At 51.3% G+C, this 14,905-nt stretch overlaps 1 protein-coding gene across 1 annotated transcript in view; it reads left to right on the forward strand.

Annotated features, from left to right (window-relative positions):
- LOC139276865 (piezo-type mechanosensitive ion channel component 2) overlaps positions 1 to 14,905 on the forward strand; it is a 585,431-nt gene that overhangs the window by 74,405 nt on the left and 496,121 nt on the right. The window contains exons 16-19 of the mRNA XM_070894861.1: positions 1,177 to 1,337; positions 4,475 to 4,684; positions 10,826 to 10,927; positions 14,142 to 14,342. Coding sequence (XP_070750962.1) covers positions 1,177 to 1,337; positions 4,475 to 4,684; positions 10,826 to 10,927; positions 14,142 to 14,342 — 674 coding nt within the window. The remainder of the gene's footprint in view (positions 1 to 1,176; positions 1,338 to 4,474; positions 4,685 to 10,825; positions 10,928 to 14,141; positions 14,343 to 14,905) is intronic.

A 14,905-nucleotide genomic window follows, 5' to 3' on the forward strand; every position in this document is an offset into this window, starting at 1 on the left:
CAGCCATGATCATGTTGAATGGTGGTGCAGGCTCGAAGGGCCGAATGGCCTGCTCCTGCACCTATTTTCTATGTTTCTATGTTTCTATGCGCTCCCTCCACTTAGGGCGGTCTTTGGCCAGGGACTCCCAGGTGTCGGCGGGGATGTTGCACTTTATCAGGGAGGCTTTGAGGGTGTCCTTGTAACGTTTCCTCTGCCCACCTTTGGCTCGTTTGCCGTGAAGGAGTTCCGAATAGAGCGCTTGCACTAGAGTGCTACAATCGGCCTTCGTGCTCTACACACGGGAGAGGCAATAATCAGTCAGGGTCCCTGCCCTTGCTCACGATCCAGTGGTTCACGTGGACATTGGGTGGGTCTGGGCTGTGACACGGTCATACAATCGAACAATAACCGGTGTCTAAGCTCGCACGGGACGAATGGTCAGGCTGGTGAGGTCCCTGCCGGACTGGACACAGCATAGAGTCGGTGCCTTCAGGAGAGATGAGGGAGAAGATCCAATAGAAATTCGGTACCGCCGGTTTGAGGCGGTGTTACCGCCTGAGTGCTGATTTTAGTGCCGGGCGTTAGGCACAGCCTCAAAGTCCTAAATTCAGTTTTTACGCCCAAAGATGAGAGAACGGCGCTAAAAAGTGGCGTTGCACACTCGCCCTCGGGCAGGAGCTCAGGAGGCCGACTGAATTTCCCCACGGGAGGCTGCCGCCAAGCTCGAGAAAAAACAGGAAGAAAAAAATAACAAAAACTTCTCCGATCCACACACACACTTCCCCACTCTTAAAACTAATGAAAATATACAGAAATAAATAAAGGGAAAAACTTACCTTCCTTTCTGGGCGATTCTGCCCGCAATCCGAGACAGATTTTTCCTGGCTGTACGGCCTGGCAGCGTACGAAGCAAATGTCGCGACAGAGGCATCAAAGAAACGTTGTACGCCGGATGATGTCACCACACGGGATGCGTTAGCCGGCGCAGCGTTGCCTCTTGGCGCCTCTGCCAAAGAGCCGACTGAATGTAGGGCGAGGCGTTGGCGCTGCTTACCCTCGAAGGGTCGGTCTTTGTCGCCCGTTATCCGCCTCCAGCGCATGGTAACAGGCGACGCCTACAGCCGAACTTCCACCCCATTGTGCGGTTTACCTGGGAAATGCTGAGAATCCTCTGCTGTCCCCTTTTCTCTGCAGAATATCTAAGTCCCTGGAACATGGTGATTGACCGACTGACGACCCTTTTCCTACGGTTCATGTACATGATGCATCAAATCCAAGTCTTGCTGTGGAGACTACTGGAGCTGCACATCATCAAGATCATCTCTACTGTTATTATCTGGATCACGTTAAAAGAGGTGAGACTCTTAATGCAGGCAATTGCTACATATAGGAAGGGAAAACGGGCGACGTCCACATCCATAAATGGTGTTGAAATAGGATGACGCCAAAAGAGATCGAAGAGTCTTAGTAAACCCCATGTTAAACATGTCCAACTAATGCAGAGCAGCAATCAACAGAGCCAACAGAGTGTTGGACTGCAGAAAAACACAGTAGAAAATAATTCAGAGGGTTCATGATCAAACTGTAGAGTGCTCTGGTCAGACCCCACAAGCGACATGCGGCCCAATTCGTGACCCGCGAGGCTGGCGCTGACATCGCCCTCGGCAGCCTCACTGGGCACTGTCCAATTTACGGCATGAGGCAGAAGGGGGGTCACCGCGCACGGCGATGATGTCATCGTCCGGGGGCACGGCGGCCAGGTACGTTACCAGCGGGGCACGGCACTAATGGATTCGTGCCTCCGCAAACTCCCACGCGAATTTGCGGGAGCCGGTAGTGCCGGCCCACCCGGGCTAAAACACTTTCGCGTCTCGTTAGTGCCCCCCCCAGACGCGCTCACGAGAGGCGTGCAACAGGGGAACTTTTTCCCCCAATCAGTTTGGAGTAGAATTTCCGCATGGGTTCCCAGATCTCCCACCGTGATGTCGGCGGTAACCCTGGAGGAATGGTGTAAATGCTCGTTGGGGGTTTCCGTCGAAGTTACGATGGGAGATTGCAGAGCCCCTGTGGGGAATTCCAGCCATCTGTACTCTGACAACCAGAGGCCAGAGTGCCACCAAAATCTGAAATGTTACCTCTGACCGGCACGGATTGACACCTCCAGAATCAAAATCCATTCAGGACGAAAACTTTGGCCCGGATTTTACAGGTATATGAGGGTGAACACACGTACGCCGTTGTAAGTGCCCCCCAAGTTCCGGGTTTCTGCCTGCGATGTGCATTCGTGAAAACCAGGAACTTACGATTTGTCAAGTTGAGCGATTTTAAGCATGCACTGGAAATTGACATTCGCTGGCACAGGTGCCCAACTACTGCCCAGCGATACCTACCAAACCCGCATTCTTTCACCAACATAACGGTTTCAATAAATGTTAAAATAATATTTTTTTAATGATTTAAACATTCCCCTACATGACTGATCTTCTACCTCAACTCCACCATCCTGTCCTATCCCCATATGTCTTAATTCACTTAATTTCCAAAAATCTGTCGATCGCTGCCTTGAATATACTCAATGACTGAGCATCCACAGCCCTCTGGGGTAGAGAATTCTAAAGATTCACCACCCTCTGAGTAAAGAAATTTCTCCTCATCTCAGTCCTAACTGGCCGACTCCTTATTCTGAGACTGTGACTCCTGGTTCTAGACTCCCCAGCCAGGGGAAACATCCTCCCTGCATCTACCCTGTCAAGCCCTGTAAGAATTTTATATGTTCCAATGAGATCACCTCTCATTCTTCTAAGCTCTGGAGAATATAGGCCTAATCTACTCAATCTCCCCTCATTAGCTGAAAACTACTTTAAGAAGTCCAATTAAAAAAGTTGCTCCAATTTGAGCAAAGATTCTATTTTATTTATTTTCTATGATTAGATTGTAAGTTGTCGTTGGATGTGGTCTGATAATCAATACATGTTTTAATACAGGGCCCACAGTTCTGACAGTACATCCAATGAGCCTCATGTCTAGTTATTCAGTGCAATATACTGGATGGGGCTGCTCGGTGATGGGACAAGCACCATTGCGAGCTCCTCACACATTTTGGCCTTTGGTTCCTGTCCATGACTGGCCTATCGAACCCTCCTCATCCCAAACCCTTGCATAGTTGATCTGCTGTGGACCCAGGCTCCTGCCACTCGCAGGCCTGCACACACATTTACCCTAGTAACAAGAACATAAGAAATAGGAACAGGAGTAGGCCATCTGGCCCCTCGAGCCTGCTCCGCCATTCAATAAGATAATGGCTGATCTGATCCTGGGCTTAACTCCATTTCCCCGCCCACTCCCCATAACCCTTGACTCCCTTATAGAAACAGAAACATAGAAATTTACAGCGCAGAAGGAGGCCATTTCGGCCCATCGTGTCCTCGCCGGCCGACAAAGAGCCACACGGCGGAAAGGTAAAGAGCACCCAGCCCAACCAGTCCACCCCACACAACCGCGACACCCCTTATCCTGAAACATTCTACACTCCACCCCAACTGAAGCCATGTGATCTCCTGGGAGAGGCAAAAACCAAATAAAAACCCAAGCCAATTTAGGGAAAAAAATCTGTCTATCTCCACCTTAAATATATTCAATGTCCCAGCCTCCACAGCTCTCTGGGGCAGAGAATTCCAAAGATTCACAACCGTCTGAGAGAAGAAATTCCTCCTCATCTCTGTCTTAAATGGGTGACCCCTTGGGAGGTCTTATTGCTGTGACCAGATCCAACACCTCCCCCATCATCATCGGTAGTCCCTCGGAATCAAGGAAGACTTGCTTCCACTCCAAAAGTTTGTTCTCATCTGGCTGAACAGTCCAATACGGGAATTACAATCCCTGTCACAGGTGGGCCAGATAGTCATTGAAGGAAAGGATGGGTGGGACTGGTTTGCCGCACACTCCTTCCGCTGCCTGCGCTTGGTTTCTGCATGCTCTCGGCGACGAGACTCGAGGTGCTCAGTGCCCTCCCGGATGCACTTTCTCCACTTAGGGCGGTCTTTGGCCAGGGACTCCAGGTGTCGGTGGGGATGTTGCACTTTATCAGGGAGGCTTTGAGGGTGTCATTGAAATGTTTCCTCTGCCCACCTTTGGCTCGTTTGCCGTGAAGGAGTTCCGAGTAGAGCGCTTGCTTTGGGAGCCTCGTGTCTGGCATGCGAACGATGTGGCCTGTCCACTGCAGATGTGGAGCCCAAGCATATTTGGGATGATTGCCAGTTGGAGCAGGTAGTATGAAAGCTGCTGGGAAACCAGCAGCAGATATGGAGCCCCCCCGCCTTGCGTCCTGGCCTCCCAATCCCCCACAATCAGACTGCCCCTCGGGCCCCACAGGGAAATCGTGTACAGTCAGGTATCCGGGCCATGGACTATTTCTCAGTAACAGGCCAAAAATATTTTGTTCATTGTGGACTGCCTGCAGACCTGTTGTTGAGTGTGACTGGATCTTTTGCAGGTCTCGTTGATGAATTACATTTTCCTTATCCTCTGGGTATTTGCACTACCCTATTCCTCAATCCGTCCACTGGCATCCAGCATTTCGACAGTGTGGGCCTGTGTCATGATTGTCTGCAAGATGATGTACCAACTAAAGGTTGTCAAGCTCTCCAAGTATTCTGCAAACTGCACTCTGGTAAGCAGTGGCACAGTCCTGCATTTCCCTCTGGTGCCGCAGTCAGCAACAATTTACATTTTTATAGCACCTTTAATATAATAACATGTCCACAGCGACAGGATGAACAATAAGAGAGGTTGGCAGAGAGGTGGTCAAAAGGCAGGTTTGGAACCGGTCTCTTCAGGGCAGGAAGGGGCAGGAGTTACGGAGAGTAGGGCCAAGATGGCTAAAAACTTTGGACCAATGCTAAGGCAAGCATGAGGGCCGAATTGGAGGGCTGTGTTAAGTCTGTAATGTATTGTGAAGGACTCCATGAGGCAATGTGTAGTACTCAAACTGTAGTGACCTTGGTCCTTTATTCGTAACTCCAGAGTGAGGCACAAGCATGGTGGGCAGCCTTTTATACTGGGCCCTGCACACCTATGCAGGTGACCTTCAGGTTTCCCACCGCAGTGCCCTCTGGTGGACAGCCTCTGCCACAGTGGCAGGAAACCCCAGTCTCCACCAGTTGCACCCTCTAGTGGTGCCAGCATAGAATATACAAGGTGTAAACCTTATTGATAGTACATCAGGTAATAAGTCTCCATCTTATGCAACTATACAGTGACTACACAGAGAGTATATCTATAGTCTGCATAGATAACAAGCTGAAGAGTACAGCCTGAGATATGGGGCTGGAGAAGGTTAGAGGTTGGAAGGAAGGTTGAATGTAAGGATTGTGAATGTGGTACTTTGGGGGACAGGTAGCAGAAGGAAGTTAACGAGGGTGGGAGGAGGGGATGTGGACAGAGTGTGGTGCTGTGCCTCTTTATCAAGAATTATTATGAATTGTATTATTTAAAAGAGTTGTGGACAGAGTGTCGGCCTAATTGGAATTAGTGTTAGCTGGGGAGGCCTGTGTGAGAAGGCCTTGGAAAAATTTGTTGGAATAGCCTCATTCATTTAATCCCAATAATTAGCTGAACACCCAATTTGGTTACCAGAGCAACCACAGCCAGTAAGCTGGTAGCAGTTGATTGGCTGGTCAATGAACCAATCACAGACATGGAGAGCTGGGGGAAGGCCAGAGGTCAAAGCTTTTTTGTTTCCTGTCCAGTTGCAAAAGGAGTTAATCTGAAGCATGTTTGGATTGGAGAATTCAAGGAAACAGAACTCTCTTCTTAAAGGTAGATCCAGTCAGTTCAGTGAATATTGATCTGTAAAGTGCAACGAGACTTGTATCAGGAGCTGTTGGGGTGAGTGTAGCCTTTAAAGGGACCCTGTAATGGCGAGTCCATCTACGCCGATGGCGGGGCAAGCAAAAACTTATGTGTACGTGGCGTCCACGTCCACGGCGCCTCCTGCTGCCCTGCCATCATTTACATTAATTACAAAAAAGAATGGGGTCAAGAGTTACACTCACTCCAACATGACCTTCGAGGAGTGCGTGCGGGCGATGGCTGGGGTAGTCGGCCCCTCGGCCATTGTCGCAGCCTCCAAGATGTCCGGCAAGGCTGTGTTCTTCCTGGGGTCGGAGCGGGCGGTGTCCCTGGCCCTTGAAAAGGGGCTCACGGTGGGCGGGACGTTCCTGCCGGTGGACCCTCTCAAGGCCATCTCAACTGTCCTGCCCTTTGTTCCCGCTGAGCTCCTCCTCCCCCACCTACATCAACTGGGGGGGGGTAAGGTCAGAGGTCAACCCCATACCGCTCGGCCTCAGGGAGGCCAGCCTCCGTCACTTGTCCTCCTTCCACCGGCAGCTTTTTGTTCAGCTGGCCCGGGAGGAGGTAACAGAAGGGACCTTTAGCGTGGTCCACGAGGGGACCGCCTACCGTGTCTTTTGGACGTTGGACGGTGTGCGGTGCCATGCCTGTAGGGAGGTGGGGCACGTTCGTAAGAACTGCCCCGCCTCCAAGGCTGTAAAAAAATCTAAAGCGGCCAAGGCTGGCGCCGGCGCCACCCCTCCCCCTGTCATCGTCCACGTGTCGGGAGCCGCAGACGCATGGGCGTCATCGGGGGCCATTGTCTTCACGGCCTCCGGCGGGGAGCAGGGAGAACGTCCGGTGGGAAGGAAGGCGCGGAGAAAAACAAAACACCTGGAGGCGGGTCCCCTCAGTGGGCCAGACAGCCCCATCACTGCACTCAGCCGATCCCTGTCACCGGCGAGCGCGGGGTATCCCGAGCCCACCCTCGAGCCCTTGACCATACCCGCTACCGCAGAGAGTTTGCCACCCGTGGTCGGTGAAAAGAAAATGTCGCCGCTGGGTCGAGCGTCCCGGGGACTGAGGTGGGCGGGGCCGAAAAGGCCGAATCTGAGCCCGCCCAGCCAATTATTGACATCCCCCAGGATCTGCTCGACCTGGCGGTAAAAGGAAAAATGAATGCACTTCATGCACCCCCACCCGCTGGGCCGGAGGGTGGTGGCGGGGAGGGTGAGGAACCCCAATCTTCATCCCTCGTGTGGGAGCCGGGGGACTTGGAGGGCCTGGAGCTGTTTTTCGCCCCGGTTTCTCCATGTTCCCCGGTGCCTGGGACGGAGGGGGAACCCCGTCCACTGCCACTTCCTGACCCAGCATTCCAGGGGGAGCCCAGCGGGGAGTCCTCTGCCGATGATCCTGGATAGTGTGGCCGGGCCGTTTGCCGTACCTCGTGCGGTTGACGGACCGGCTGCTGGCAGCGACCTCCCGGAGGGGGACGGGGACTCGGTGGATCTGGAATCCATCACCTGTGAGGCGGTGGATCTCCTTGCGCCCGCCGCTGAGGCCACCCTCATTCCTGCCAAGGAACTCCGGGACTTTTTGGCTGAATGCCAGGGTCGCCGCAACCGAGCCCATGTGACCCTGGACAAATGGACCGAGCCGGCGCTGCTCATCAGGTCCGTCCGCACCGCCGTCAAAACCATAGGTTCGGACGGAGCCTTATCAAAACTGGAAAGACTTGAGCTGCACCGGCTCAGACCGTTCCTCGCAGGGTTGCTGAGGGAGTGGAGGTCAACAAACGACTCCACTCCCCCTCTCCCGACAGTAGGTTAAGTTAGAGGTTGCACTATGATTAAGGTTATCGGGTCTTTGACGTTGCCCCGTCGCTTTGGGAGAGGGGTGCACCAGGGATGCCCCATGTCCAGCCAGTTACATGCCATCAGTGTGGAGCCTTTCCTGCACCTCTTGCAGGCATGGAGGTCCTCTCGGCTTACGCTGATGACGTGCTCCTCATGGTCGAGGATCCCGTTGACCTGCGGAGGATGCGTGAGTGCCAGGAGATTTACTCGGCCGCATCCTCCGCCAGGATCAACTGGGAGAAATGTTCCGGACTCCTGGTGGGTCAGTGGCGGGTGGACTCCCTGCCGGAGGAGCTCAGGCCTTTTGCCTGGAGCACGACCCATCTCCTCTATCTGGGAATCTACCTTAGCCCCGACGAGGAAGCCTGGCCGGCGAACTGGCAAGAGCTGGAGGCCAAGGTCGCCGCTCGCCTGGGGCGCTGGACAGGACTACTCCGAGTGCTGTCCTACAGGGGTCGAGCGCTAGTCATAAACCAGCTGGTGGCCGCTATGATGTGGTACCGGCTGGTCACTTTGACCCCTCCCTCTGCATTTGTCACCAAGATACAGAAGAAGCTGGTGGACTTCTTCTGGAACAATAGGAAGCACTGGGTCTCTGCGGCGGTCTTGAGTCTCCCGCTTAGGGAGGGCGGTCAGTCGTTTGTGTGCATTAGCACCCAGCTCACGACTTTTCATCTTCAGACCCTGCAGAGATACCTTTACGTCGAGCCCCCTCCTAGGTGGCGTGCACTGGCGACGTATTTCTTCCGCCAGCAGCACAGCCTCAACTACGACACGCAGCTCCTGTTTGTGAGCTTGGGGGGCGTTAGGACCGCCGTCCAGGGGCTGCCTGTCTTTTACCAGGAACTCATCAGGGTCTGGAACAAAGCCTCCACCAAGCGCAGCTCTCCACTGTCTGGAGTGGCAGCTATCCTGTAGGAACCGCTGCTCAGGAATCCATACCTCCATGACCACGGTTTTAGATGGCAGGCTGACGAGAGGGCTGTGGCTGGCGAGGGGGTCAGCGACCTGCTCGATGGTGGAGGAATGGGCAGGCATGGAGCCTAAACTAGGCCAACGTCCGGCGCGCGACCAATGCTATCAAGTCGCTAAAAACAGCTCTGGGCCCTGACTCCGTTAGGTGTGTCGAGGAGGCTCAACCACGTGGGGAGATCCCATCTGAACTGACCTCCGTCCGGATAGAATTTCTCATTGGTGCCAAGCCCCGAAATCTCCCTCGGGAGCTGGTGCCTCACAACTTGAGCCGCCTCGGGGAAATCCCCTCCGTGCCTTTCAGTTCTGCGCGGAGGGGTTTCCTGTACGGGCTGCTCCTGCACACTCAACCTTGCCATCCTCATCTGCCGTCCGGACACGCCATGGCGTACCATCTTTCCATCCGGAGGAGGCGGGGTTCCCCGATGGAGTGCTCTCTATGCCTCCCTCTATTTATTGGGGACTTGGCCTGGAGGGTGGTGCACGGAGCAGTCCCGTGCAATAAGTTTTTAAGCCGGTTCACGGGCTCCCAGGCCGCCTGCAATTTCTGTGGTCTGGAAGAGTCCATGTTCCATGTTTTTATCGAATGTACGAGGTTGCAGCCCCTCTTCCATTATTTAAAGGGGCTGCTCCTCAAATTCTGGTTGCACTTCAGTCCCACACTCCTGATCTTTGGGCACCCTGTGCGGAGGGGAGCGGGTAGATCCGAGGGCCTCCTCGTAGGACTGCTCCTTGGCACGGCCAAGGGGGCCATCAGCCGGCCCAGGCAGCGAGCGGTCGAGGGGGTCGTTCAGCCTGACTGCCTGCCTCTCTTCTGCGGTTACATCCGAGCCAGGGTGTCCTTGGAGATGGAGCACGCGGTGTCCACCGGTACGCTCGCGGCCTTCCACGAGAGGTGGGCACCGGAGGGACTGGAGTGCATCATCACCCCCGGCAACCAAATTTTAATTTGATTTTAAAGTCTAAAGTATAATTTGCTTAAGTTGTCAGTTTTAGTGTCCCCCACCGCCCTGCCTTTTAGCCAGAGGGCACTTGTATAATTTGTTTTTTAGTGCCCTCAAAAAAAAATTTTTTTAAATGGGGGTACTTGAAAAGTTTTTGGAGTGTTCCCCGCTTCCCCCCCACCCCCAATCAGGGGGCACTTGATTATTTGTTTTCTACAAAAATAGTTGTATCAGGAGCTGAATTTACATAATTTATTATTTTGATGTTATGAGAACAAATTGTAATCAGATTGAATTTAATTGAAAACAATATGTTTCATATATTTGTGAAATAAACCAGTTTGTTAATTTACAATTTAACAGTGCACCTTCTCAATGATGAATAAAGGGCACCTGGGGAAAGAGGCAAGGTCACAGTGTCCAGTACAGGGGGCGGGGCAGGGGGATGGGGGGCACAGGCTCTGAAGGGGCCAAAGTTGGGAAGAGAAGCTGTTGCTGAAGATGTGGTTATATTGAGTATCCGGGTTAGGGCAGCACTCACATCTCTCCCCTCCCATCTTCCTCCCTCCCGCGTATCTCACCCCTCCCCCTCACTCCTGCGTATCTCACCCCTCCCCCTCCCTCCCGCATATCTCCCTCCACCCCCTCCCTCCCGTGTATCTCATTCCACCCCTCCCCCTCCCTCCTGTGTATCTCACCCCTCCCTCCCACGTATCTCACTCCACCCCTCCCCCTCCCTCCTGCGTATCTCACCCCTCCCTCCCACGTATCCCTCTCCACCCCACCCCCTCCCTCCCGCGTATCTCACCCCTCCCCCTCCCTCCCGCATATCTCACCCCTCCCTCCCATGTATCCCTCTCCATCCCACCCCCTCCTTCCCACGTATCTCACCCCTCCCTCTCCCTCCCACGTATCTCACCCCTCTCCCTCCCTCCCACGTATCTCCCTCCACCCCTCCCTCTCCCTCCCACGTATCTCACCCCTCCCCCTCCCTCCACCCCTCCCCCTCCCTCCCGCGTATCTCACCCCTCCCCCTCCCTCCCGCGTATCTCACCCCTCCCCCTCCCTCCTGCGTATCTCACCCCTCCCCCCCCCCCCCTTCCTCCCATCCTTCGTCTCACATTTAACATCATTGTGTTCAATTTCCACTCCTGCCTTCTCTCACACTAACAGACTGTTATATTTCTGATCATATTTCAATATTTGTGTTTTATTTTGTTCTGCTCTCAGAATGGAAGCCAGGAGCTGTTGTCCACATCCACTCTGTACGCTGGGCCCATTGACCCCGCATATTGGTATGGAGCGCTGAAAAAGTGTGAAGATGATGCCTTGCCCTGTCTGAAGGTACGATGTCTCATCCGTTTTAACAGGCGTGTATGGGGGGAGTGCACCCCATTGTATATATTGGAATGGACATATTCCCATGGACAATATTCAGTCTTCTCACCTTGAAATTGCTCTGTGGAGACACTGACGGGAAGTCTCCCAATGTGCACGTTAGACTGAATTGTTAATCCATAGCTTGCGGGCCCCAGTAGATACAGTATCAGTGGGGTATGAGGAATGTCCAGACTATACCACTGTCTGGCTGAGAATGGGTTGTGGCACCTGCCCAAGCTGCTACCACTACTGGCCATCAGGAGGTGCCTGGAGCAGTTTGAGAGGCTCCTTTCCTTCTCCTTCCAAGAGTGGGACCTTGTTCCTTGGGGAATCTCTGCCTTAAACCAGCATCCTTGCTCTCCGCACCACACCCTACACAGTGTTAATAGTAAAACCCTCACTCTCACACAAGCAATGGTGTGTGTGATCTACCAGGGTTGACAATCAGTGTGTGTAACACTAAAATAATTTTTTTTTAAAGAGCAATAATTAATAGAGGCAAAGGGTTTATATTTTTCAGCTGGACTGCACTGAACATGTTAGCGGACACCCATGTCCAGTAGGTCAGATAATACTTTGCTTATAAACATAAAATGATCAGCCATGATCGTATTGAATGGTGGTGCAGACTCGAAGGGTTGAATGGCCTGCTCCTGCACTATATTCTATGTGTCTATGTTTCTATGTTTCTGAAAAAAGGACTTGCACTTATATCGAGCTTTTCACAATCTCAAGACATTCTAAAGTGCTTTCAACCAATGAAGTACTTTTGAAGTGTAGTCACTAATGTCGGAGACACTGCAGCCATTGTCCACACAGCAAGATCCAAAAAACAATGAGATAAATGACCAGATAATATAAGAACATAAGAAATAGGAGCAGGTGTAGGCCATATGGCCCCTCGAGCCAGCTCCGTCACTTAATACGATCATGGCTGATCCGATCATGGACTCAGCTCCACTTCCCCGCCCGCTCCCCATAATCCCTTATTCTCTTATCGGTTAAGAAACTGTCTATCTCTGTCTTAAATATATTCAATGACCCAGCCTCCACAGCTCCCTGAGGCAGTGAATTCCACAGATTTACAACCCTATGAGAGAAGAAATTCCTCCTCATCTCTGTTTTAAATGGGCGGTCCCTTATTCTAAGATCATGCCCTCTAGTTCTAGTCTCCCCTATCAGTGGAAACATCCTCTCTGCATCCACCCTGTCAAGCCCCCTCATAATCTTATATGTTTCGATAAGATCACCCCTCATTCTTCTGAATTCCAATGAGTAGAGGCCCAACCTACTCAACCTTTCCTCAAAAGTCAACACCCTCATCCCCGGAATCAACCTAGTGAACCTTCTCTGACCTGCCTCCAAAGCAAGTATATCCTTTCGTAAATATGGAAATCAAAACTGTACGCAGTATTCCAGGTGTGGCTTCACAAATACCCTGTATAACTGTAGCAAGACTTCCTGCTTTTATACACCATCTCGTTTGCAATAAAGGCCAAGAGAAGTAGCGGCAGGGATAGTGGATGCATTGGTGATCATTTACCAAAATTCCCTGGATTCTGGGGAGGCCCCAGCAGATTGGAAAACTGCAAATGTAACGGCCCTATTTAAAAAAGGAGGCAGACAAAAACCAGGAAACTATAGACCAGTTAGCCTAACATCTGTGGTTGGGAAGATGTTGGGTCCATTATTAAAGAAGCAGTAGCAGGACATTTGGAAAAGCATAATTCGGTCAGGTAAAGTCAGCATGGATTTATGAAGGGAAAGTCATGTTTGACAAATTTGCTAGAATTCTTTGAGGATGTAACGAACAGGGTGGATAAAGGGGAACCAGTCGATGTGGTGTATTTGGATTTGCAGAAGGCATATGACAAGGTCCCGCTGTACTGCAGCACTTTGCAATCTTTCTCCATTTAAATAATAACTTGCTCTTTGTTTTTTTCTGCCAAAGTGCCTGACCTCACACTTTCCAACATTATACTCCATCTGCCAAATTTTTGCCCACTCACTTAGTCTGCCCTCTCGGGTGGATGTAAAAGATCCCGTGGCACTATTTCGAAGAAGAGCAGGGGAGTTATCCCCATTGTCCTGGCCAATATTTATCCCTCAATCAACATAACAAAAACAGTTTATCCGGTCATTATCACATTGGTGTTTGTGGGAGCTTGCTGTGCGCAAATTAACTGCCGCGTTTCCCACATTACAACAGTGACTACATTTCAAAAGTATGTCATTGGCTGTAAAGCGCTTTAAGATGTCCGGTGGACGTGAAAGACGCTATATAAATGCAAGTTAAATGCACTATATAAATTCTCCAATTAAATACTGGGAAGACCTAAGCCATTATCTTTGGTCCCCACCACAAACTGCGTTCCCTAACCATTGACTCCATCCCTCTCCCGAGCATCAATCTGAGGGTGAACAAGACAGTTCACAGCATAGGTGTCATATTTGACCCTGAAATGAGTTTTTAGCCACATATCCACGGCATAACTAAAACCGCCTTTTTCCACCTCCATAACATTGCCCACCTCCGACCCTGCCTCAACTCTTCCACTGCTGAAACCCTCATCCATGCCTTTGTTACCTCTAGACCTGACGACTCCATCTCACTCCTGGCCGGCCTTCCACATTCTACTCTACGTAAACTTGAGGTGATCCAAAACTCGGCAGCCCGTGTCCTAACTCACACCAAGCCCCGCTCACCCATCACCCCTGTGCTTTCTGACGTACATTGGCTCCCAGTTAAACAACGCCTCGATTTCAAAATTCTCATCCTTGTTTACAAATCACTCCATGGCCTCGCCCCCTCCCTATCTCTGAAATCTTTTTCACCCTCACAACCCCACTCATGAAAACTGCTCAACCATCGGTGGCCGCGCCTTCAGCTGCTTGGGCCATAAGCTCTGGAACTCCCTCCCTAAACCTCTCCGCCTCTCGACCTCTCTTTCTTCCTTTAAGACGCTCCTTAAAATCTACCTCTTTAAACAATCTGCCGTCATTTCTTCTTTTGTGGCTCGGTGTCAAATTTATCTGTTTTGTCTTATAACACAGTTGTGAAACACCTTGGGACGTTTTACTACGTTAAAGGCGCTATATAAATAAAAGTTATTATTGTTATTAATAATAAATCTTTTTATAATCCTCCATTAAACAAGTTACATCTTGTTTTGTCTAGAATCACCTGATTATCCTGGGCTTGCTGGCGTTTGAAGTGACTGTTTATCGCCACCAACAGTATTATAGGCTCCACAATGGGCTCAAGGCACCTTTAATAGGAACCCTGCTTGATAATATCACACGGCTGCATTTAGATGATGGACTGTTGAACTGCATCAAATACTTCATAAACTACTTCTTCTACAAGTTTGGACTGGAGGTACAGTTGACCCGTGTGAGGGCTTTATTACCCCAGGGTTCCATCCCTTTTTATTTGACAAGTTGGAGAACGTAGATTAACATGTCCGCAAGTGTGACCCCGAGCTTCCGGTCGCCTGTCACTTTAATTCTCCGCTCCATTCCCACTCTGACCTCTCCGTCCTCGGCCTCCGACACTGTTCCAATGAAGCTCAACGCCAGCTCGAGGAACAGCACCTCATCTTTCATTTAGGCACTTTACAGCCTTCTGGACTCAACAGAGTTCAACAATTTCAGAGTGTAACCGCTGCCAATCTTTGGCTCTCCACCCCTGACCCCGCCCCACCCCGCCCCCGGAGCCTGTTTATTTATCTCTCCTTGTCTCTAACGGCAGCTGGTTATTATCCCACCATTTATACCCTATCTCAACTAATCTTTTTCTAACTCCTGGCATTCAATTCGGCCCATCATCCCTTTTGTCTCTCTAATCTCTCCTATCTTCCACCCTATCACAGACCCTCCCTTTCCTTCCCCTTCCCTTTTCAGTGCTTGTTAAGAATGTGTCCTTTCCGAACATTCACCAGT

Source organism: Pristiophorus japonicus, chromosome 12 (genome assembly GCF_044704955.1).
Source record: "Pristiophorus japonicus isolate sPriJap1 chromosome 12, sPriJap1.hap1, whole genome shotgun sequence".
Lineage (NCBI taxonomy): Eukaryota > Metazoa > Chordata > Chondrichthyes > Pristiophoridae > Pristiophorus > Pristiophorus japonicus.